A 25,403-nucleotide genomic window follows, 5' to 3' on the forward strand; every position below is an offset into this window, starting at 1 on the left:
TCCCGCTGAATAAGTGGTCGAGTGATAAGTTCAATTCAATGGTCCTCTCGATGAAATATGCGGTAGAGTGATAGCTTAATGTACTGTCCTCCCGCTGAAATACGCGGTAGAGTGATTGAACTTCAGTTTATTGTAATTTTCCCTTGGTCGGTTTACCGCCAAGAGCTTTGGTTTCTATCCTGTTGGATAAGCAGAAGGGGCTGGCTTGCCGCCCATGCATTGTACTTTTCAGTTCGATTATGATTGCTAACGATCCCCGGAACACCGTATGCTCTCACCCTCCCAGTCTGGGCTCTCGGTGAACAAAAGGTGGAAGGGTTCCCTTTTAGTTGTTTGGTTTATTCCTCTAACCTTAACGGGTTATTTGTTGTGGATGAATTGTTATTGGTCTAAAAACAAAAAAAAAATTACTAGGGTATTACAATTACCTAAGTTTGATCGACTTCGTGCGGATTGCATTCAAGAAGAGTCAAGATTGGCAGCTAGGGGAATTGTCAAATGTTCTCAAATCGAAGATACTCATGTTCTTGCCACTCAATCTACCAAGAAAGGAAAGAATTGGAAGAAGGGCAACTTCAAAAGGAATAGAGATCAAAGATCAGATTCCGCACCTGAATCAAAGAAGAAGAAGAAAGATCTCTCTCACATCTAGTATTTTAGATGTGACATGTTTGGTCACTATGCAAGGGATTGTTTGAAAAGACCTAAGCATCAAGGGGCAAACATCAATGAAGTTTCATCTTAGAAGGAGGCAAAAGATAACTCAAATGGGTTTCTTTTCATATCAGCATTATCGAGCAATGTTCTTACAGACAATGATACCTGGTTGATTGATAGTGGAGCCTCTAGACACACCACCGGCTATCGAGAGCACCTTTCAGATTTGGTGGAGAAGGGAGTCTAATCTTCAAGTGATCATTGAAGATGATGCATGCTATTCAGTAAGAGGATTTGGTGCTACACCTCTAAACCTAGAATCTGGATTCTCACTACACCTAAGTGATGTTTTGTTTGTTCCGAGGATCAAGAGAAACCTTGTGTCTATTTCAGCCTTGGAGGATAAGGGCTATCAAATTGCATTTTCTGAAGGAAGAGTTCTAGCATGGCCAAAGAACTCTAGCATCAAGATTGCTCGTGTGATCGAAAATCGACATGAGAGTTTGTATAAGCTCTCCACTCTTCCAGTCCAAGCTCTTCTTCATGATTCTTCCAGTTCCAGCAAACTTTGGCACAAAAGATTTGGGCATCTTCATTTTAGGGCTCTTCCATCACTAGAGAAGATGGTAAAAGGTATTTCTAAACTTAATCATGTACATGATGGTACTTGTAAAGGTTGTGCTATGGGTAAAAATATTAAGAGTCCTTTCATAGCTGTGAAAGTAGGTCTAAAAAAATTCTAGATCTTGTACATTTAGATTTATGTGGTCCAATGTCAATTCCATCCCTAAGTGGATGTTTGTATTATGTAACTTTCATAGATGACTACTCTAGGAAGACTTGGATTTATTTCTTAAGGTCTAAAGAGTTTGATGAAGTCTTAGGTAGGTTTAAAGAGTTTAAAGCTCTAGTAGAAAATTTATCTGCAAAGAGAATTAAAGTTTTAAGGTCTGATAAATGGAGGTGAGTACACCTTAGGTAGCTTTCGTGATTTCTGTATTGAGGAAGGGATCAAGAGGGAGTTATGTGTCCCTTACAACCCTCAACAAAATGGGCTTGCAGAAAGAAAGAACAGATCCATTGTTGAAGCTGCAAAAGCTATGATTTATGATCAAGACCTTCAGAGTTTTTTTATGGGGAGAAGCTTCTAGAACAACAGTGTATGTTCAAAACAAATGTCCTCACCAGATATTGCAAAATATGACTCCTGAAGAAGCCTTTTCAGGGATTAAGCCTGATATCAGTCACCTGAGAATCTTTGGTTGTCCTGTGTATGTTCATATTCCCAAGGACAAGAGGACCAAGTTGGAAACTTCTGGCAAGAGAGGGATATTTGTGGGCTATAGTGAAACCTCCAAAGCTTACCGTATTTACATTCTTGGTTAGAAGCAAATAGAAGTAAGCAGGGATGTCACATTTGAGGAAGATATTGCATTCAGAAAATCAAAGGGTTCATGCATGGAGATAGATGATGAAAATCATGAGACTCCTCAAGACATGGATGTTGATCATGCTCTTGAAATTCAAAGGGAGTCTACAGAACTTGAAGTGAATGATGATCCAATTGAACCTTTGGATCCTACTGATGGGCCAAGAGATATTGTTGTGACTCGAAAGAGACCTCTTTAGGCAAGAAACACTATGCAGGAGGCAAAACAGTTTGCAGCTCCTAGAGGCACATTCAGAGAAAGTAAAAGACCACAAAGATTCTCTAGCTATGTTGCATTGATGTGTAATCTTATTGAGACTGAACCTTCTAGTGTTGATGAAGCCTCAAAAGAACAAGTATGGAAAGATGCAATGGATGGAGAGTTCAATCCATTATCAAGAATGATGTGTGGGATATTGTTCCTAGACTTGAGGGGAAGTCCGTTGTATCTTCCAAGTGGATGTACAAGATTAAGCAGGTAGCTGATGGAAGCATTGAAAAGTGCAAGGCTAGATTTGTGGCTCGTGGTTTCTCTCAGAAAGAGGGAATAGACTATGAAGAAACATTTGCTCTTGTTGCTCACTACACTTCCCGAGACCATCATTGTCATTGCAGCAGCTAAGGGGTGGAAGTTACATCAGATGGATGTGAAGACAATTTTTCTCTATGGTGTGATTGAGGAAGAGGTCTACATCGAGCAACATGAGGGGTTCATGATTCATGGGAAAGAGTCTCATGTATGTAAATTGAAGAAAGCTTTATATGGTCTTAAGCAAGCACTTCGTGCTTGGTATAAGAGAATTGACAGATACTTAGTGGGCTTGGGTTTCTGCAAGAATGATGTTGATCTAAATCTCTACTTCAAGGTATTCAATGGTGAAATGTTGATCTTGGTACTTTATGTTGATGACCTATTTGTCACCGGGGAAGATCATCTCATCCATAGATGCAAGGAGTTGACTTTAGAATTCGAGATGGACTTAGGACTCATGCACTTCTTTCTAGGTCTGAAAGTATGGTAGAGGCCCAATGAGATTATCCTAAGTCAAGGGAAATACACCATTGATATCTTGAAGAGATTTGGAATGATAGAGTGCAAATCTATGTCCACACCGATGGAAACTAACTTGAAGAAATTGAGGGAAGTTGCAGCTAGTTCAGATCTTGTGGATCCTACTATGTACAAACAGTAGATTGGATCCTTGATGTATCTTGTCAACACTAGACCAGATATTTGTTATGCAGTGAGTGCACTGAGTCGGTTCATGCGTGAACCGAGACAGATACATCTAGTTGCAACCAAGCATATCTTGAGATACTTGCGTGGCACAATTGGATATGGCTTGAAATACTCTTCCAGTGTGGACGTTAATTTAGAAGGTTATTCTGATTCTGATTGGGCAGGGAGTGTTACTGATCGAAAGAGCACCTCTGGTTGTTGCTTTAGTTTGGGATCTGCTATGATTTCCTGGTGTAGCAGGAAGCAGTCTTCAGTGACACTGAGCACCGCAGAGGCAGAATACATTGCAGCATGTGTGGCAACTCGTGAAGCAGTGTGGCTTCGAAAGCTCCTTGCAAGATTGTTTGGACAATTGTTGGAGCCTACTACCATTCATTGTGATAACCAAAGCCGTGTGAAACTTTCAGTCAATCCAGTGTTCCATGACAGAACAAAGCATGTTGAGATTCAGTACCACTATATCAGAGATATGGTACAGAGGAATGTTGTTTAGCTGAGATACATTTGTACTCAGGAGCAGACGATTGACATTCTCACTAAGCCTCTTGCCAAAGTGAAGTTTGTGCATTTTCGAGACAAGCTTGGAGTTGTGGAGAATGAAGCCCTAGTGAGAGGGAGTCTCAGCATCAGTAATTACTTGATATGTATTATGGTGCATTCTTCTCTGTGAGAAAGAAGTTTGAGGTGCAAGCCCTTGTTAATGCATTCTTCTTTGTGAGAGGAGTTTGAGGTGCAAGCCCTTAATGCATTCTTCTCTGTGAGAGAAATTTGAGGTGCAAGCCCTTGTTAATGCATTCTTCTCTGTGAGAGAAGTTTGAGGTGTAAGCCCTTGTTCCACCCTCTGCGAGTAGGTATGGTGGATGTCATGTGAGAGACTCCATCACTTGGCACTTGTGTTTATTCACCCTCTGGGAGTAGCCATGGTGAATGTCATGATGATATGACGACATCACATTGAGTGACTCCGTAATGGGCACTTATGTTCACTTGCATTTCCATACATGGGAGTAGCCATGATGGACCCACCCTCTGGGAGTAGCCATGGTGAATGTCACTACGTGACTCAAATATCAAGAAGAATTCCTCCCTAGCTAAGAGGGAGTGTTGATGTTTATAGTGTCGGTCGGTATTCTTCTCTAAGCCGACAATGCAAAACTAAATGTCTAATTGGCCTTTCGGCCTTAGACATTTTATTAGATCGATTTATATGTGTATTGATTTGATACTTATACACTCTTGCCGATTTTGCTTTTGATATTGTAACTTAATGTAATCCTGCCATCTTTTGTGAAAAGTCGGGTTAATTATAACATAACTGATGTCTATTAAATGAGGCGTGTTGGTTGGTAAAAAGCCGACTTTTGGCATAAGTCGTGTTGCTAGATCTTAACGTGGTGTGGTATATAGATCAAAGCACTTCATCTCCTTTGGCAATTCGAATTCACTCATCACAAGCAGATCGAATCTTCAGCAGACTCGCATTTCCTCTTCAGCGAATCATACTCCAGCAGATCGTGAGAATTGTGTATCTTCATCAAGGTCATCTACAACAAATAGAAGACTATGTACAGCAGTTTGAGAATCAACTAAGGAAGATCAATTGTATAAGCAGATTGTATATTCTCTATAGTGATTTGTTGCCTTCCACATATATATATAGCTTCAAGTGTGAAGCAAAAATCTTTGTAAAGTCTCTTGGCATGATTGAGATAATAAAGACATATTCATTGCTGGGTTTTTCACCTTCAAGAGGAAGGTTTTCCTAGGGTATATATTGTGTAATTGTGTGTGAATATTTGTCTATCTAATCTGATTAAAATTTAACAAGATCCACAAATTGAACCCTTGAACCCAAACTGAGATCAGGACAACTTAGATTTTGGTTAGTTTTGTGTGCAATACTAATAGGATAAAAATTCTTCTTAAGCAAATTGTGGAACCCTTCTTAACTCAGTATTATTGGTCTATCCCTTCTTAGAAGTGGTTAAATATCATTCCTCTTAAACTATAGCATGAGCTGCCATTTGGAGGCATGCTAATGAAATCTTTTGTACTTCACTGATTTCATGCACTCTAAAGCAAGACCTCATTTTCTTAATCCGCTTATCAACAATCTCATTATCTTCTTGCCCTATAAACGCTTCCATGATGCTAGATTCTTTGCAAACAATTCTTGTTGTATGATGAGTCTTTCTTGGGTTTCCATGAATCTCAAGTCTGCTTCTAATAAGCCATCTCTTCTTTCCAATCTTTGACCTTTGGCCATCTTCGTCATCTCTTGATTCCTCCTTATTAAAATATCTGATAATTAAGGGTGCGATTAACTCTTTGCAGCAGCAAATTTTATTCTTACAACTAACTATATTTCTTCTATTCTCCTGTCACACTGTTTATATTGACGATTTTTGGCTAGCTTAATGCCTCTTACAAAGTGAATTAGGGGCATTCTTTCGCACAATAAAGGACCTCCAAATGCCAAAGAAAATTGAGGAACATTGTTTTTTTTGTTAATCTTCTTTCTTTGAAAGGGGGAAACAGACACAATCATCAAGATTAAACAATATCTATGTCAAAAACAAATTGCCATGACACATTAAAAACACCTTATGAATAATACATTCCCCATGCTATTGTATGTTGCAGTTTTGTCATTTTAGATTCTAATAATAAAGCTTCCTTTACCCTAGAGAAACTCGGTTTAGGGAATAACTCCAGCAAAAGATATGTTTTATTTATGTGATACAAAGAAGGTGGTCTCTTGGGGCATGGAAAACATCTGCAGTTCCTCTTTGTTATGGAAAGTGTTGCAACCTCCTCATCCATGCACATTGATGATGCTTTAATGTTCCTTTCTACTGTCATCTCTTTGTGGAATATATGTATTTGAACAAGGTTTCTTCCTTTTCCAGGAATATGAGCAGACCTTTTGGGGAATGAAATGGATAAAAAATGATGTATTTTTCTATTCACAAATGGAAATTTCTATTAAGATTCTCTATTTTTTATGATCTATCTTTTTCCTTTTAGAGGGGTGAAAAAATTAGTTAATCTGAATCTTTCGTGGGTATCATGATACATATGAAAATTCAAGTCATTTCAACTTATCTGACAAAATTATGACCAAAATGGTGAAAATATATTTTGCTGATCTGGACCATAGCATGTTTGCAGGTTCAAATGGTGAATGTTTGAATTGCAATGTATTGAGCACTTTAGGGACTTTCTAAGGATGCCTTTTATTAGATTTCATGCCAATAAGACTTAAGATGAAGATTTTTATGGCCATTTTATGGTTCTCATTTTTCGGGTCATGACTTCAATCCATTTCAGATCATACGATCCATCTGGATTGCCCAACATATCTTTGGCAATTGGCAGACATCTTCAAAAAATTGTCTTTGAGTGAGGTTATTCTACTTACCAGCAAATGGAATTGCAAGATGAATATGAGACTAACAGACGGAGGAAGTGATATTCTTTGTTTTTAAATGTAGATGATTAGACATTGTATGCCTCATGTTTTCAAATGGCGCTCACACTAAATTGGAAGATATCTTAATTAAATGAGGCAATAAGTACATAATAAAATTGACTACATGCTAAAGGAGTGATAATTCAAAATTGTGAAGATGAGCTTTATGATTATCATGTCATGTCTCCTTTGAAGTCATAATAATTGTGTTTGGATGCTCTAAAGATCAGGGAATATCTTAGAGCCATGCTCAAAGAAGTTGGGGACAATCTTTCAAAATTTATATTTAGTACAGTTTGTTTACAACTTGAAATTGGTGAAAGGGGAGGTATAGCAATTGAGCACAACTTTGCATTTTCCAACCACACTCTAAAAGCATTAGATGGCACTAGAATTCATTGTAAGTTTATGAGTTAGCCAATAAAGATGCTTGGACATAGTAGCCCAAAATTTTGAGGGACTTTGGATACACACACGTACACACATACAATCACACGTGTTAAGTTACCAGTTCCAGTAAAGGTATCATAACCCAGTACAGTGGTACAGCAATTTTTTTCCTTGAGTACAGGCTAAGTCACCAAGTTCGGCCGAATATCATCCTTGAAGTTCGAAATTCGCTGAACTTCAAAAAAAAAAAAAAATCGTTGAAATTCGAATTTAATTTTTTTTTTTTAAAATTTTTTGGCTTTCTTCTTCTGTTAATATTTTTTAAACACATCTTCAGTCTGTCGTGAGTCGCGGCCTGCAGGAGAAGTAGTCGCGGACCCGTGATAGTCGCAGCCTGCAGGAGAAGTTTGCCTGCCGTTTTTGCAGCCGTTCGTGCCCTAGCATATGTTTCCTATGGTTTATATTTTATAAATATGTCATCCTTTTGTAACGGTTTCAAATCTATCCATCAATGTTAAACTATTTAGGCAATTTTATAGATATATTACATATATTTATTAAAACAATTTAAAAATTACATATGGCGAATTTAATTCGAATTTTATACATTTTGAATTTTTCCCTCATCGAACTTCATTCGAATTTCAAAGTTGTCGAACTTCGAATTCGAATTCGAACCTGGTGACTTAGGGTACAGGTATGGGAATATAGGTACTTTTTTTTTTTTGAAGCCATATTCCTTGGCCATGTATCGTATTTAAGCAGCAGTTATCTTGTTAGATGGATCAGTGAAAAAGATGTGACAAAGTAATGGGAATTTGCATGCTTGAATCAAGATTTGCAGATGTTGCCAACACTTGTTAAACCTATTGTGTGAACACAGCTGTACATATAAATAAATTTACAAATTTAATAAGACTATTGATTTTCTTTTGGAGTATATCTGATTCTATCTTTTTTCTAAATTAATAAAGCTCCATTTTTATACATGATTCATCGTCATTTACAAGTTAAAGATAGATGGTCAATTTATCCACTCATTTTTAAACCTTTTGATTCTATCAGGTTTCAAAATCTAGGAGAGTTGATGACTCTTGGAAAGAATGATGCAGTATGTACCTTAAACTTTCAAGAGGGTTTAGTCTTAGAGGACCGCGTAGGTTATGCAGGTATAAGCTTTGGATTACTGTGCATTAGGCTATACAAACAGTCTTCAGTTACTACCAGTGCAGTAGTGGTTATCTATTAAACATGCTCAAATAATGCTATCTAACATTTTTCTGGTTATTGCAGCAAGGAAATTGGCATACCTGTATCGAATGCCTACTGATGCACACAGAATTAAAGTTGGTCTTAGCTGGTTGGCAAAATCTGCAGTTGATTCCATTGCATCTTTGCAGAGTACAATTGCACAAGCTTTGGAGAGCTAAAACATTACTAAATTTATTTGGAATTATGGCCATGTTTATGTAGTATAATGTATGGTTGAATTTGGACTATACTTTTGGGCAATACATACAGGTTAATTATAATGAATTTCTTTAATATATGTCTTTGGAACTTTTTTGAGCTGGTTCTTGTTGTAGTACATAAACAATTTCTTTAATTTGATTAGCAACAAATCATCAAATGTAATTATCTAACTGCAAGAAGAGAGATAGAAGCAAGCAACCGTAACACCAGATTTACGCGGAAAACCCAACAAGGAAAAAACCATGGTGAGAAAAATGCTTGGATCTACTGTCCAAATCTAGCCTCACAATAATATGAAATAGCGTTACAACTTTGTTTTACGGCTGCAACCCAAGGAAGCTACAACTCCCTGAAATACAGTTTGGAAGAACTTTGTTTTAGGGCACCAACCAAGGAAGCAACAACTCCCTAAAATACAATTGATAGAAATTGAATATGACTGATTTTGATGGCTTAACTCCACTAAATAGTCAACATTGATTAGCTTTGTAACATTAACTGCTTTTGGCTCACTACCTTCAGTATTTACTTGTTCATTCTCAACACACGGTCATCCTTTGCAATCTTGATCTTCTTTATATACACATCCTTTGCAATCTTCAAAACATCAACTAAGTCGCCTTTAGGATGAAGTATAAATGAGATACATCTGAATGTCACCAATCGGCCACATAATATACCCTCCACAATTAATCAAAACATCAATTAGGTTGGCTGTAAATGAAACGTGTAGTGCATTGCCTATTGGCCACAAGACAAACGTATCCAGAGAGAAAACATGTTGCTGTGCAAGACAAGATTAAACATGGCACAAATTTAAACAACCTTCTCTCAGTCAGCCCTTCAACTATTAGTCACCCAGAGAAACAATAATGAACAACTTGTGGAATTGAAAACAGGGAGAACCTTCATGTGCTTCAAATCATGAGCATTTATGAGATATGTGAAGAGTCTACACAAGCTCATATGGCTGAAACACACAATCTTGTACTGGTGCAAATACATAATCACTTGTATAGGTGAAGACGCAACATACCAATTCAACTGTACCTTTTTAACACTTTGAAAATTGAACTTGTTGTAGACAAAATCATTTGGAACTAAATAGCACATACCTTAGACATTCATGATCATGTCCCCAAAACCGCATGACCATGTCAATTAGTACAGTGGAATGTGGAGTATTTTGGCTTGTCCTTTGAGATCCTCTACATTGCCTAGGTGTAGTCTGGTACATTGTCCTCTTTCTCTGCAGAAGAGGCTGTAACTTGAAACATTGGATATAACATTTAGTGATGGAGATGATGAGTTTTAAATTTTTAATAAGTTGAATTAATTTATGCAATCTATACAAATATTTTTGTCAACACAAACAAAAAATTTCTTAGTAATATTCATCTCTCTCTCTCTCTCACACACACACACACACACACACACACACACACACACACACACACAGGATTTCCATATCCTATTATTTAGGAAACTCCCACAATAACTCTACTAAATATATTGAGTTGTTTTAACAACTCAATGTGTTGTCCTCATTTTTGTTTCCAAAAATGAAGGACCACTACGGTGAAATTTTTATGAAAAAATGAAAATTTTTACTTTATGGCATGCTTCCCGAGGCAGAATTTTGACTAATCCTTGGACTGGGTTAATCCTCGGTTCATTCTCGAACTACGTTTCGAATTTCGTCCAATTCTGGGTTCGTTTGCTATGCCTTTCCTTCAATTTCGGGTTTTAAAACCCAGACTGCAGGTGGAGAATTTTCTTTAAACTACAAGCTTTAATGATATTCATTGTTATGGTCTTTGTAGGGGAATTTTTGATCAATTACATGTGCACTTTTATTTTAAATATGTCACTTGTAATTTATTTTAAGTTTCCCCTTTGTTGTTTTTATCTTTTTATTGTTTTTTGGTCATTTTTAGTTAAAATAGGGATTTTTTGGCTCAACTGCAAGTAAACTTGCAGTTTGGTCAAAAAACCCCTACTTTAATGGTTTTCACATGTAATAGGGATTTTAAATCCCCATTACATATGTGCAAGTAAACTTGCAGTTTGGTAAAAAAACCCCTACTTTAAATGTTTTTGCATGTAATAGGGATTTTAAATCCCCATTACATATGTGCAAGCAAGTATAACTTCTTGTAGGGATTTTATTTCCCATTTACAAGTATTTAAAACTTGCAGTTTGCTCCAAAAAACCCGATTTTGCCTTGCAAGTGCATTTTTGACAATTTTTAAACTTGTCATTTGTCCAAAAAATCCCGATTTTGGCTTGGTAAGTGAAAAAGTGAATTTTAAACTTGCTATTTGTCTTAAAAATCCCGATTTTGCCTTGTAAGTGAAAAGGTGACAATTTAAAACTTGCACTTTGGTCCAAAAAACCCGATTTTGCTCATAAAGTGCATTTTTGACATTTTAAACTTGCTATTTGGCCAAAAAATCCCGATTTTGCTAACATGTTGAAAAAGTGAAATTTTAAACTTGTCATATCCTCCAAAAACCCGATTTTCATTGTTTCATACATTTTAAACTTGCTATTTGTTCCAAAAAACCCGAATTGCAAGGAAAAACATGTTTTTTGAAGATTTTTAGCAATTTTTTGTGGAGATTTTTTGGGAGATAGAAGGCGTTTTGGATTCCTCCCTATTTTTATGCATTTTCAAACACCTTTCACGCCACATTGAGGTTAAGATTGCGGGTTTTTAGGTTTATAACAGCAAACACGTTTTTGCTAAAAAACCACATTTTTCTTCATTAAAAATGCCACGAATCAGCAATGTTATGAATCGTTTTGGCTTGGTATGCTAAGGTATTGAGGTTAGAAAGAGTCTTGGCCATTTTCCATGCCATTTCTCATGCATTTGCTGCCACGTTTTTCAGTTTTGGGCATTTTTTCAAAAACGTGGCTAGAGTTTTGGAATACGGTTAGTTTCTTTTTAAGAGATATTCTTCTTTATTTCAAAGATTGATCATCTTTTGGAGAGGCATTTTCAGATTGGAGCAAGGTAAGATTTATTTTCTTCTTGTTTCATTTTTCTTGTTTTCTTGTTTTCTTGTTTTTCCTTTCTAGTTGTAAATTTGTAAAATGGTTGGTTCTTCCCCAAAAATCGGTTTTTTGTGAGAGAGATTTTCCCCTTTGATAGCAATTTTAGAATTGCATTGTTCTTCCCCATTTTCCCTCTTTACTTGTATTCGGGATTTTAAATCCCGATTACAAGTTGGATGAAAATCATTGTTCTTCCCTTACGGATAAAAGATTTAACCATCTTTTGTTGAAATTCCAAGTTGCAAAGATGAGAAATACCCATCCTTTCAAAATGGGGTTTTTAGAACCGGATTACATGTTGAAAGTTCTTCCCATTTTCTTGAAGATGATCTTCCCAAAATATTTTCATATTCATTTCCATCATCCGTACATACCATTTCATCCACTCATTTCACACCTTCATTCATTTTCCCCATTTAAAGTCTACTTGCAGTCAGCCATCCAGAACCCGAAATTGGTCCAAAATGCACTCAAAAAACACTTGAAAATGAGTTTTAAAGGTCCAATTACAAGTGCAAACTTGTAGTTACCCATTACGCATATGAAGTTGCATGTTTGTTCCCACATTTGCAAGTTAATGCTCTTGTTTTTCCCACACATGTAATGCAGCTTCCAAAACCCGAAATTCACTTGTGAGCCCATTTTTGCATCAATTTATCCCTTCCCTTGTCAGTCCGGTTTGCACACACGATCTACCAAATCAATGGATTAAGGCATGGGCCTTATTTTGCAAGAAGATTTCAAGAATGAAGGATGATACAAAGGAGATACAACAACAATTCATGGTTGAGAGCATAGAATGCTTTCAAGACAAAGATGGCCATAACATGAAAAGAGGAAGGCAGCCCGTTCCCTCTTGAAAAGCTAGTACTACCCCAAGCAAGAAGACAAGGATGCAAGTTCCCGTTCCGGTTCAAGATGTCTTTACCAATCTATAATACTTCAAGTTCTAGCATCCTGAAGCGACATGAAGATCATCACAAACAAAGGATGATGCAGTTAGAGTCGTGTCTTTAGACACATGGAATAATTTTAGTTATGCATTTGTAATTTCGTTTTGACAAGTTACATGTAAAAGTATTTTTTGTAAAACGCAAGTTACACATTACTTGCACTTTTGTAATTACATGTAAGGCAACTACAAGTTGTGTCCAATTAGGACTATAGTTGGAATAAGTCTTAGTTAGTTAATGAAGTCTTAGTTAGTTATTGAATGAGTCTTGGTGGTTGAGAGAATCTCTCAAGTTAGTTAGGATCCTCCCACCTTTTTCTCAAGGCTCCTCTTCTATAAATACTGGAGGAGTCTATTGTAATTTTTATCTTTTGGAAGGCAAGCAAAAACTCTACCAAATTTACAGCAAGAAGTCTTTGAGCTTATGTATGTGGATTGAAAGTTTTTGAAGAATAATAAAGAAGGATTACTCAAGTTTTGAGTCTTTGAGCTACATGTTTGAGTTTGAATCTTTTTATATCTTCTATGCAAAGTGTTTCTAAAGGAGCTTAGTCCAATCTGATTTGAAGTCTTTGAGCTGCAAGTAGAGAAGATTAATTAAAATAGGAAAATCTCTAGAAGGAGCAGCAAGTCTTTGAGCTTGCGTTCATTCTTGAGAAAAATTATTGTTTGATAAGAAATAACAGCAAGTCTTTGAGCTTGCATTAGTTCTTGTCTTTGTGTTGAAAGAATAGATTATTCCATTATTTGAGCTGTTATCTTTTATTCGTTGTAAAATTTAGTATAGCAAAAGGTAGATAGGACTTTCAATAGTCAAGTCTTTGAGCTTGATATTGTTGTCCCGTCCCGAAGGAAGTGACGGAAGTCTTTGCGCTTTCAGGAAACTTCATTTCCTTTCTCTCATTTTACTTAAAAGTGGTTATTACTGTTCATATTCAATCGCTATCCTTTTCTGTGAAGAGAAAAGGATATTGTCTTTCTTAAAGAAAGAAGGAAGACTGTTGTCCCATCCTATTTTTATTTCTGTTTTAGTTAGATATGGGGAGCCTTTCCTTAATTAGGAGAGTTTTTACTCGTGTGCTGTGGTTGAAACCACAATTTTGTATATTTCCCCCAAGTGTACAAAATTTTCAACCAACACAATGCAAACTCATGTGTACCACTAACCTATTACCTATATAACAAACTGCAACAAACATAATAAATAATGATCATGTGTCTCCTAACAATAATATTAAGTTGTTTCTTAACAACTTAATATTATTCATAACACTAACTCTAATATACATAGTGGAATGTGGAGTATTCTGACTTGTACTCTGAGATCCTTTACATTGCCTAGGTGTAGTTTGGTACTGTAGACGTATAAAAATGACCATATTCCTAAATAAATATTTTATGTTCATTTCTCTATTTGATTAAATCCAATTAAATTAAATTATCCACATTCCTCTATTTAATTAAGTAAATTACTCAATTTATTTAAATTAAATTCACTATACCATTTAATGAATAAATCATTTTATTCAATTAAATCCCCCCTATCCACTTTTAATTAAATTCAAATTTAATTAAATAGTTATCCTAAAATTGAATAAATCTAATTTATTTAATTTCTCCAAATTGCAACCAAATTGAATTAAATTACTCAATTAAATCCTATTATCCCTCCATCCACTTGCAAAATCCCAAACCCCTTTCTAATCCCTTCTAGAATCTTCTAATCGCTTCTAATTAACCTAACCCCTCTTCTAAACTTTGTCACATCCCTAAGCAAAGGGAAGTCACTTCTCAAACCTCAAAGTCTTTGATAACCATTAAAGGCTTTCCACCTTCAACCACTAAATGGCTCAAAGTCTTTGAAAACCATTGAAGGCTTTCAACCTTCAACCACTTAATCCCCAAAGTCTCCAATAACCATTAATGGTTAACTCAAACCCTCCTACATGGTTAAAACATTTGTTTTGACTCAACCTCTATCCAACCCAAGGGTCTCATCAAGCCATTAATGCTTTGACCATGATTATCTCTTAATCATTTGCACAAAGGTTTATCCTTGGATTAACTCTTAATCTAGTGGGTAATCTTAATTTAGACTTGACCCTTAGCCTCTAGATAACCATGAGGTCTTCTCAGGCCTTTAATGCTTCCAACCTCTTCTCTCAACCCAATCCTATGTTGACACTTGTCACCGTTTCATTGGTGCCAATTGTGCACATGGATCCCCAACTTTCAAACTCAACCCTTGATTAAACCATTCAATCCTGACCATCCATTGCCCTATTTTTGCTATAAATAGAGCTCTCATTCCTCCATTCTTAACAATCATCTTTCAAATTTGAAGCATTATACTTATGCTCAAATTCTTTCAAGCTTTCTCATTTCATATATGCTCCTCATTTAGCCTCTTTTAGATCAGGAATTAGACTAATATGCATATTTAGAATAATTTCTTTATCATTTTAGCTCAATCATAGATTAAATATAGTATGCTAGGATAGTATTCATACTAATCTTGTCATCTTATCATTTAGTCTATTGCATTTCTAAGATCATACATAGCTTAACACGTCTCATCCTAAAAACTATCAGTGCATCCCTCGTTCTTACATTTGCCATCCCTAAACCATTTTGCTCAGTGATCTGAGAGCAAAAACATTGGTTTGAGGGACATTGTGAGATAGAGAACCATGGGACCCTCCTTGGGAAGCTGAGTAATACGTTATTACTCTATAGCTTGCACCAAGAAGTCCTGTGTGTGTGTGTGGACTAGTATTATAACATATTTTCACATATTGAGTTTTATTCGCCCACTTTTCCCGCATACATTTCTGGCGTCCACCGTGGGGCTAAACCCCATATATCAAATCGGTTTTTGAATTTAACCACTTTTGCAGGTCCACAGGAAACATGAATCAGCGCGTGGGAAACATTCCCTAGCGCATCTGGTTAACAATCTAGCGCATCCCGCTTACTGTTTAGCGCGTGGGGTCTATACTCTAGCACGTGAAGTCCTTTCTTTAGCGCATGACTTCCACTAATTTTTTCTTGTAGGTATCAACGCGAGAGAAAAACAGAGTAGCGCATTTGAAAAACAGTTTAGCGCATCAGGTCTGTTAGATAGCGCATCCGGCTCACTGTTTAGCGCGTGCAGTCTATTATATGGCACGTAAAGTCTTTTCTTTAGCGCATCATATTCTAACAGTTTTCTGTAGGTATCAACATGAGAGAAAAATAGAATAGCGCATCGGGAAAACAGCTTAGCGCATTGGGGGCACATAATAGTGCGTGGGTGCTTTTTCTTAGCGCATCCGTGCAATAGTTTAGTGCATAGAGTTGACAGAGCCCAAAAAAAAAAAAAAATTTATGACAGAGTCAAAAATTAGGCTTGTGGGAGGCATAATATATATGGAATATAACATTTAAGTATAAGTGACATTTCCTCTTCTCTTTTCTCTTTCTTATACTTTAAGTTATATTCCATATATATTGTCAGGATGTTTGAGAGGGGTTTCAGACCTCTAGGAGTTGTAATGCAAAATCTAGTTTTTGGAAGATCTTCCAAATTTCAGACTTAGACAAATTTCAGGGCATTTCAGGATCAGAATTGTAAAATTTGTAACCAAGATCAGAATTTAGGCTTGTGTAAGCCCACACTAACATTTGATCACCTACTATGTGCAGGTTCTAATCTTTTTTGTGCAGGGGAAGGAGTTAGTTTAGAGGGTTTAAGTCTCTTTTTTTACTTTCTTTCAACAAAAGTTGGTTAAAAAGAACTCACTCTCATTGTTTGCACAAGTTAAAATAAATCTCATCATTTCATTTGGATGCATAAAATGAACTTCATGCCTTCTCTTTTGGTGTTTTAAAAGAAAATTCATCTTTCTTTATTGCATGGTAAAAAGAACAACAAAGCAAACCTTTCATTCCTGCAAGTTAGGAAAAACACTTCATTTTGGAAGCTGTAAAAAGAACCAACAATCTTTACTTTGGCAAAAGTTTTAAAAAGAACCTCACCATCCTTTGATGTTTAAAAGGATTCACTTCATTTTGCAAAAGTAAAAGAACCTCATCTTCATTTTGTGCAAGGCAAAGAGGGAAAGTTTTCCCTATCGACTTTAATTTTGTTGACCAAACATCACGATTTACTTTGTTGACCAGGCTTGTTTTACAAAAGTTTTGGAAATACACACTTTGCTATGAAGGGTTAAAAAGAACATCATGCTTTTTGGAGCAACATCTCCAAATAGAAGTTAGCAAATCATTGTCTTGAAGGCTAAAAAGAACAACTTGATTGCCTTGTCTCGAAAGTGGAAGGTATATGCTCTCCCCATAACTGGGTGACCAAAAAACCAAACCACTCTTAAACTTTCTGTACTTCAAGCATTTACATCCTTTAGCAGGCTTGCCTTCCCGAGGGGTTGAAAAACTCTTAAAGCCATTTTTTGGCCGGTGTGAAGGGAACGACCTAAGTGGGGAACGACTTTGAAGCCAAGTGTTCCAACCCACTATAATCAAAAGTGGAAGGTGACGAAAGTCCCTTTCAACGGTTGCGCGCAGTGATTAGCCTTCCCCCGGTATCTTTATGATACGTAAAGCCTTTGTTCTAAAGGTTGGGAAGCCTCCTGAGGGAGTTTATTACTGACGGCCGAACAGGAAGCCTGATTACGAACCTTAGAAATAGAAACCTTGAACCGAGTCAGTCGTCAAATATTGACAATATCATAGTGCAAGGGTGGGGAAGAATCCGCTCCCAAGATAACTACTCAACTGTGAAGCGATTCACTTTGGGTTAATTTCTGGCAAAAGACAAAAAAATGGGCGCCCTCTAGGGGGTGACAAGGTTGTTTGAGCTGACGGAGTATCGAGACTAGTGGGCTATGATATTGTCAATAACCTTTGAATAAAGAGTCTATCTGATGTGTCTTTTGTTGTAAATCAAACCAGTGATAACATCGAGGATTTGAACACATCCTCAAAAGAACATGCACTCGATGTTTAGCATTAGGATGATCATTGTCTTCATGTGTGCTATGTATTCTTGTCACAAATGTTAAAATATCTTGCAAAGTATACAACAATCAAACTCAAAAGTCAGTTCAAACAAGGAAAAATCATAAAGTGGAGAAGATTTCCATATCCAACAAAACATCTTTTGAGATGGTTATCAACATTTCAACTATCTTTAGGAAAGACTTTCATCCAACAAGATTAGGGGAATATCAAACCAAGTGATCAAGAATTTATCTATTCGACATAGTAAGCTTGAGTATCCAAAAAGAAATCATCCTTCAAATTTGTAGCATCACACTTATGCTCAAATACATTCAAGCTTTCATATCATTTTTATGCTCATCATTTTAGCCTCTTTGAAATCAGGAATTAGTCTAAATATGTATGTTTAGAATAATTTCTTTATCATTTAGCTCAATCATAGACTAAATATATCATGTTAGGATAGTATTCATACTAACCTTGTCATCTTATCATCTAGTTTATTGCATTTCTAGAATCATCCATAGCTTAGCATACCTTTCATACTAAAATCTATCAAAGCATCCCTCGTTCTTGCATTTGCCATCCCTAAACTATTTTGCTCAGTGATCTGAGAGCAAAAAATTTGGTTTGAGGGACATTGTGAGATAGAGAACCATGGGACCCTCCTTGGGAAGCTGAGTAATACGTTATTACTCCATAGCTTGCACCAAGAAGTCCTGTGTGTGTGTGTGGACTAGTATTATAACATATTTTCACATATTGAGTTTTATTCACCCACTTTTCCCGCATACATTTCTGGCGCCCACCGTATGGCTCAAACTTGAAAAATCATCCATCAAGCTTGAAAAATCCACAAAAACTTTCAAAAATCAACAAAAAAACCGAACCAAAGGAAAAATCAGTGCAGTCTAACGCATAAGAGCAATCTCTTAGCGCATGGAACAACTTTTTCAGCACATCAAAACCTCAAGTTAGCGCGTTAGTCCAAAACAGTAGCGTTTTCATCTTAAGGCAAAACAGTGCAAAATTCTTTAACGCATCTTAACAACAGTCTAGCGCGTGGAAGCAACATCTCAGCGCGTAGAAACCAATAACTAGCGCATAGAGTGTAAAATTTAGTGCGTGACAGGCCCAGTATAGCGCGTAGCTTCTCCAAACAAATTCAACAACAAATTTCAACAGTCTGAACTTTAGCGCGTGTAAGAAACAGCTTAGCACGTGGAATAGAAACATTAGCGCATAGTGTCGCACAATCAGTGCGTTGAAGACCCAGGATAGCGCATAACTTTTACATCAGTTAAACAACAATTTTCGATGAATCCAAACTTTAGCGCGTGTCTAGGGGCAGTTTAGCGCGTGTGCTTATTCTTTTAGCGCATCGAGTAAATTAAGTAGCGCATGTAGGCTCTGGTCTAGCGCGTGATCCAAGGCTGAAAAACAGAGAGCAAAACCGAGAAAATTTTGACATTTTTCAAAAACCTTTTAGAAGCCTTTTTCATCAGACATCAGTTTTCATCAAACAGAGTGACAAAAACAAAACATTAAAACTTTTTCTCAAGCTAAATTTGTGTCAAACAAACGTTGTCAGAATCCTAAACAAATCGCACAATAGAGGATGTCTCTCCTATCATAATCTGGAAAGATTTCATCATCAGTGTCATTAGAATCCTTTACCATCTTACGGATTTTTATCTCAATACACTTGTTTAGAATTTTCAAATTGTCAAATCCAGTTTCCAGATCGGGAAGCTTTTATCCATATCATTTGATACGCTTTGTCGTGAAGGGACATCTAAACCTTCACTCTAACAAAGTAAGATTTGAAATTTTCAAAAACAAGATTCAACTGAATCCAAACAAATCAAAGGAAACCATTGATCACTCATGCATGACTAATCCCCTTATTCTGAGAAGAAAGAACCTCTATCGTAACATCACGTTGAAGAAACAACCACCTAGTTTTTCCAAATTCATCAAGAGAAATAAATTTTTATACATCAATCGTCAACTCTTCAAATCTCATCGGGTATTCCTTCATCACGTCAAAAAGTATATCCAAAACAAATCTAGCGAATTTGACAAAGAACCCTTGAAGACAAGAGCATACTGTCAAAAGTCTGCTTTCAATCAAACTATAAACCACGGCGGAAAGATCAATCCAGCATTCTTACCCGACGAGTGCATCACATATAACACATCCCGACCAGAACCACCAACCCCCGAGCAACACATCGAAGAGGATTTTGTTCCTTTCATCACTGAAAGTTTCTACTAAAATGCCTGTCACTCGCTCTCAACGAGACAAACAAAGCAAGACACACGCAGAATCAAGTATGAATCACAGATTATCAAATCCTTTTGAAGTTCCACCCATAGAAGAAACTGAAATTACTGAAGCACTTCTTCGGGAATGTCAAGAAAACCCTTCCTTCCAAAAACTTGTAGAAAAGCTCATGGAAAATGACAAAGAAAAGTATCTGCTCATGCTTACAAGTAAAGGCGTTAAACTTCCTGAAGATTTCGACGCAAACATTTTTCAAACTGGGTCTCGACAATATACATATCAAGAACAACAAAGAGAAGAAGACACTCACATACCTGAACAACACATTCCAGAACAACACATACCAGAAATGCGTGTACCTGAGCTCGAAACTCCAGAACAAAACATACCGTTTACCACACCTTTTCAGCTAAGAACAAATACGAGGGAAGAACTCTTCCCTCAGCAAGATAATGCGCCTTTGATTGCTCTTACCCAACAAATGCAAATGTTGCAAAGACAAATACAAGATATGCAACAAGGGACAACAGTACGGTACTCTTTAAACGAAATTTGTCCTTATCCATTTGACAGAAGATTGAACATGGTGCCTTTTCCTCCAAACTCGGATGTTCCCAAATTTGATAAATACGATGGGAAAAGTGATCCCCGGGATCATGTTCGAGAATTTTGCACACTGAGCCTTGAATTTGCTCATGATGACACCTATTTAATGAGGTTATTCTCCAGGAGCCTGGGAGGACAAACCATGGAATGGTTATCCAAAATTTCGCCACCTGTCAGATCATTTGATGAATTGGTTAACAAATTCATCACCCACTATTCCTACAACATTCAACATGCGATAACCATGCTCGATGTTTGCAACACCAAACAAAAGAACAATGAAACATTCATGGTGTTCCTTCAACGCTGGCGACGCATGGTATCTAGATATCCTCGAGATATTCCTAAAAAGGAGAAAATGGAAATCTTCATCGATAACTTGAATGGTGAAATGAGTTACAGACTAAAACTTCAATGCATACCATCTTTCGCTAAATTGATTGAAAATGGCATTCAAGTAGAGGAAGCCTGTGTCAAAAAGGGAACACTCAAATTCTACAAGGAAGGAACGAACTCATCAAACTACAATAATCAAAACAACACCAGCCTTGACAAATCTCGATTTTGGACCCGAAACAAAAATGAAGGCCACAATGAATCATATGATCCCAAATCTAAGCAACCCGTGCTTGCATTATCTGGAAATCCTCAAAATCCTCAAAATCCTAAAAATGCTACTCCTAGTGCTAACACATATGCACCAAACATTGATCAAGGACAACTCAACACGAACCACACCAACGATTCTCAAAGCAAAAACATGAATCCAGGACCTAACAACAATTCACGCAACAACACGAACAATTTTCAAAAACGTATCTTCACACCACTGGAACAATCATTAGAATCCGCATTCAGAGAACTTTTGGCAAACAAGACTCTTTCGTTGCCTCCAATCAACAACTATGAGCCCCCGATCAAACCACCTTGGTGGAATGATTCACACTATTGTGATTTCCATCGCAATAAGGGTCATAGAACAAACGAGTGCATGAGATTGAAACACATAGTACAGGACATGATTGATTGAGGTGACTTAACAGTCGATGGTCTCAAAACAAATGGTGATCACGGAGCCTTCAAAAATCCTCTTCCAAATTACAACAAAGAAGGAGCATCAACTTCAGATGATACACGCGGAGCTCGTATTAATCACATCTACAATAACACCATCAACCATATATCCGCTGAAGATCATCAAGTCAATGTTATCGCCATTCGAGATCGGCATGATCATGAATCTGTCAATGTCACAACCCGAACCCAGAAATATGTCTTAAAGGGACATACTGCACCTACAACTACCACACCAAAAATCCAATATGACTTGGTTAGCCAACTACGCAAAACTCCCGCTCAGATATCTATCCTAGAATTATTGAAACTATCACCCAAGCACAAAGACATATTGGAGCAAGCGCTATTGGAAACAAATGTACCTCAAAATCTGGATACAGACAGATTTCAAGCCATGGTCGCCCATATGACAGAACCTCATAACCTCACCTTTTCAGAGCATGATAATACTTCCTTGAGCCATCCACATAATACTCCTCTCCATATTGAAGTCATTGTTTGCAAACACCGAGTAAAAAGAGTCTTAATAGATGGAGGAGCCGGACTTGATATATGTACTTTAAAGCTTATCCGTGCATTAGGCTTCTCAGAAGAATCTATTGATCCCTGCAAGAAAATTACCATAAAAGCATATGATGATGAGGAAAGATCCTCTAAAGGCACAGTGATATTACCTATTCAAGTAGGACCAGTACAAAAGGATACTATATGTCAGGTCTTAGATATTGATCTCACCTACAATATCTTATTAGGACGACCCTGGATACATGAAATGCAAGCAGTACCTTCTACATATCACCAGTGTGTCAAGTTTCCTTATGAAGGACAAGAAATCTCCATATCAGCTGATCACAATCCATTTCAACATTGCAACGCAATGGGGGCAGCCCAAGATAGTTTGGTTCCTCATAATAGAGAAAAGCAGCAATCCTTGACATCAGATCTACAAACAGCAAAGCTCAACTCCTTATGGGGAGACTTCAAGCAAAAAATGCAAATCAAAGACCAAGGCATGGGAGAATACTCTTTGGAGCCTTTATGTTTGGCAAAATTGCCAACCTCACCTAGATCGCATGGTTTGCCTACTACATCAACACAACTGGCTACTCAGCCCATCACTAAATTTGATGGTACCTTCATCCAATTGGGTACTCTAGCACATGAATCAGAGGACAAGGACGTTCTTAGCTGGTTATACAAAGATGAGGAAGAAGATCATAGAGCAACCGCTCTAGACATTGTTCTACCAACACACCTGTATGGAAAAGGCTACTTAATCATGAAGCAAATGGGATATGGCGGTAAAGGACCTATTGGGAAATGCAAGGAAGGAGTCACGGAACCTATAGATCTTCCTTCACAACCTAGTAGAAACAAAGCAGGATTGGGTTCTAAACTCACATTCCTATTGAAACGGCCAACACACACAACTACAAAACCTCAATGGAAGGAAAAGAAGAAGTAGAAAGAAGAATCCTGGCAGGAAGCACTTTTTGAATCAGCAGAAACAATCCGCAAGGCACGGGCACGTCAAGATCAGAAGTTACATCAGGAAAAGCTTCTGAGTCACAAGAAGGCCCTATCTGCAGCAGTAGCTCATATTCAAACACCAATATCTCAAGAACAAATCAGGTCATCTCCAGATACCGTTATTCCTCCCCGAGGAAGCACAATCTATGAACAAATCCAGCAAGTAGACGACGGATCTGATACAGAATCTACAAAAACCATCAAAATGGTATCCATCATCAAAGATTTGTTTTCACCATGCAACACACCTGTTTACAGCACAGATAGAATATGGGATGATACCTATGAGACAGATTCCAATGAATATGAATGGGGTACCTGCTCCAATGCTACTATTGATATCCTGGATGACACTGATTCTATATCCCTTTCTCAGGAAGAACATAACGCAGAAGATAGACCTCTTGAATTTGGACCACAAAATATCTATGACGCCAAGGAAAGTGAACAGAAACATTATGAACAAGTCTATGTGGAAGATGATACCATCGAGGACCTCGACGAAATCCTAAATTTATTTAAACCAAAAACCCATCACGATGAAAACTCTATCCTAACACTTACAGTAGCAGAGCTTGATCCGCCCAACGATTCCTTACCACTTGTCTTTCCTGACCTCATCAACTGGGACGAACCTGAAACACATGATATACCAATTTTCCCAAATGATGCATCTATTATCCATTACTTATGTACCGTAAATCCCGAAACAGGCTCTACTAGTGAACAAAATAACGATATCTGTCAATCAGGGAGTGTCAAGTCTCTCAGTCACAAAAATGAACCAAATAAAGAATCTAATGCTGAAAACCAGTCAATGGCAGCTCTAGATCATAAAAAAGTAAAAATAAAGGACACATCGGAGGGTGAAATCCTTTTTAAGGCACCTAACGATGGGAGACTTGACACTCTTCCTGAGCACTTTCATGAGCGATCACCCATTTTGATTGAGCCCACTCAATCAATCAACATTGGTACTACAGAAGCAGCCAGAAACATACACCTGGCAGAATCTCTCACAGAGGAAGAAAGATCAGCATTCATCCTCTTCTTTAAAGCACAGCAAATTAACTTTGCTTGGTCATATGCTAATATGCCCGGAGTGGATCCACACTTAATCATGCATCACTTGTCCATTTCTACAGGAGTTAAGCCAGTCAAGCAAAAGCTACGCAAGATGAATCCACAGGTGGCACTCATGGTCAAAACTGAACTAAAGAAACTATTAGATGTCGGATTCATTCGACCCATTGACTATGCAGAATGGATTTCCAACATCGTTCCAGTATCAAAACCAGATGGTAGTATCAGAATATGCACTGACTTCAGAGACGTCAACAAAGCTTGTCCAAAAGATGACTTTCCTCTGCCAAGTATCGACATAATTGTAGATCTCACAGCAGGCCATGCAATGCTCTCATTAATGGATGGTTTCTCAGGCTACAATCAAATCAAAATAGCTCCAGAAGATCAAGATAAAACAACGTTCACTTGTCCTTGGGGAACATATTGTTGGAATGTTATGCCTTTTGGCTTAAAGAATGCAGGAGCCACTTATCAAAGAGCAATGACCACAATATTCCATGACATGATGCACACATTTATGGAAGACTATGTGGATGATTTACTAGCCAAATCTTTCACTAGAGGTGAACATCTTGGCATCCTAGCAAAAATTTTTAATCGATTGGAGAAATTCCAAGTCAGGCTTAACCCTAAGAAGTGTGTCTTCGGGGTTACATCAGGCAAGTTACTAGGCTACATAGTCTCAGCTAAAGGTATTGAAGTAGATCCAGCAAAGGTACAAGCCATTATGGACATGCCACCACCACAGAATATCAGTCAACTCAGATCTCTACAAGGATGACTTCAATCAATCAGACGATTCATCGCTCAGCTAGCCGATAAAAGTCTACCATTTAACCATTTACTACACAAAAATGTACCATTCAAATGGGAGGCTAAGTGTGTAGAATCTTTTTACCAAATCAAACAGTACCTGATGAATCCACCAGTTTTGGTACCACCAGTCGCAGGAAAGCCTCTTATTTTATATATCTCAACGACAGATATTTCACTGGGGGCACTATTGGCACAAGAAGATCAACAAGGAAAGGAACGCGCCATATACTACATCAGTAGGACATTGAATGGCTATGAACTCAACTATACATTCATTGAAAAGGCTTGCCTAACAGTGGTTTTTGCATCTCAAAAATTTCGACATTACATGC

At 37.3% G+C, this 25,403-nt stretch overlaps 1 protein-coding gene across 3 annotated transcripts in view; it reads left to right on the forward strand.

Annotated features, from left to right (window-relative positions):
• The window catches only part of LOC131076973 (alternative NAD(P)H-ubiquinone oxidoreductase C1, chloroplastic/mitochondrial), a 110,379-nt gene extending 101,622 nt beyond the window's left edge, over positions 1–8,757 (forward strand). For all 3 annotated transcript variants that reach the window (XM_058014336.2, XM_058014331.2, XM_058014345.2), the window contains 2 exons: positions 8,254–8,357; positions 8,482–8,757. In XM_058014336.2, coding sequence (XP_057870319.2) covers positions 8,254–8,357; positions 8,482–8,618 — 241 coding nt within the window. In that variant the 3' untranslated portion in view covers positions 8,619–8,757. The remainder of the gene's footprint in view (positions 1–8,253; positions 8,358–8,481) is intronic.
• The last annotated feature ends 16,646 nt before the right edge of the window (positions 8,758–25,403 follow it).

Source organism: Cryptomeria japonica, chromosome 10, assembly GCF_030272615.1.
Source record: "Cryptomeria japonica chromosome 10, Sugi_1.0, whole genome shotgun sequence".
NCBI lineage: Eukaryota > Viridiplantae > Streptophyta > Pinopsida > Cupressales > Cupressaceae > Cryptomeria > Cryptomeria japonica.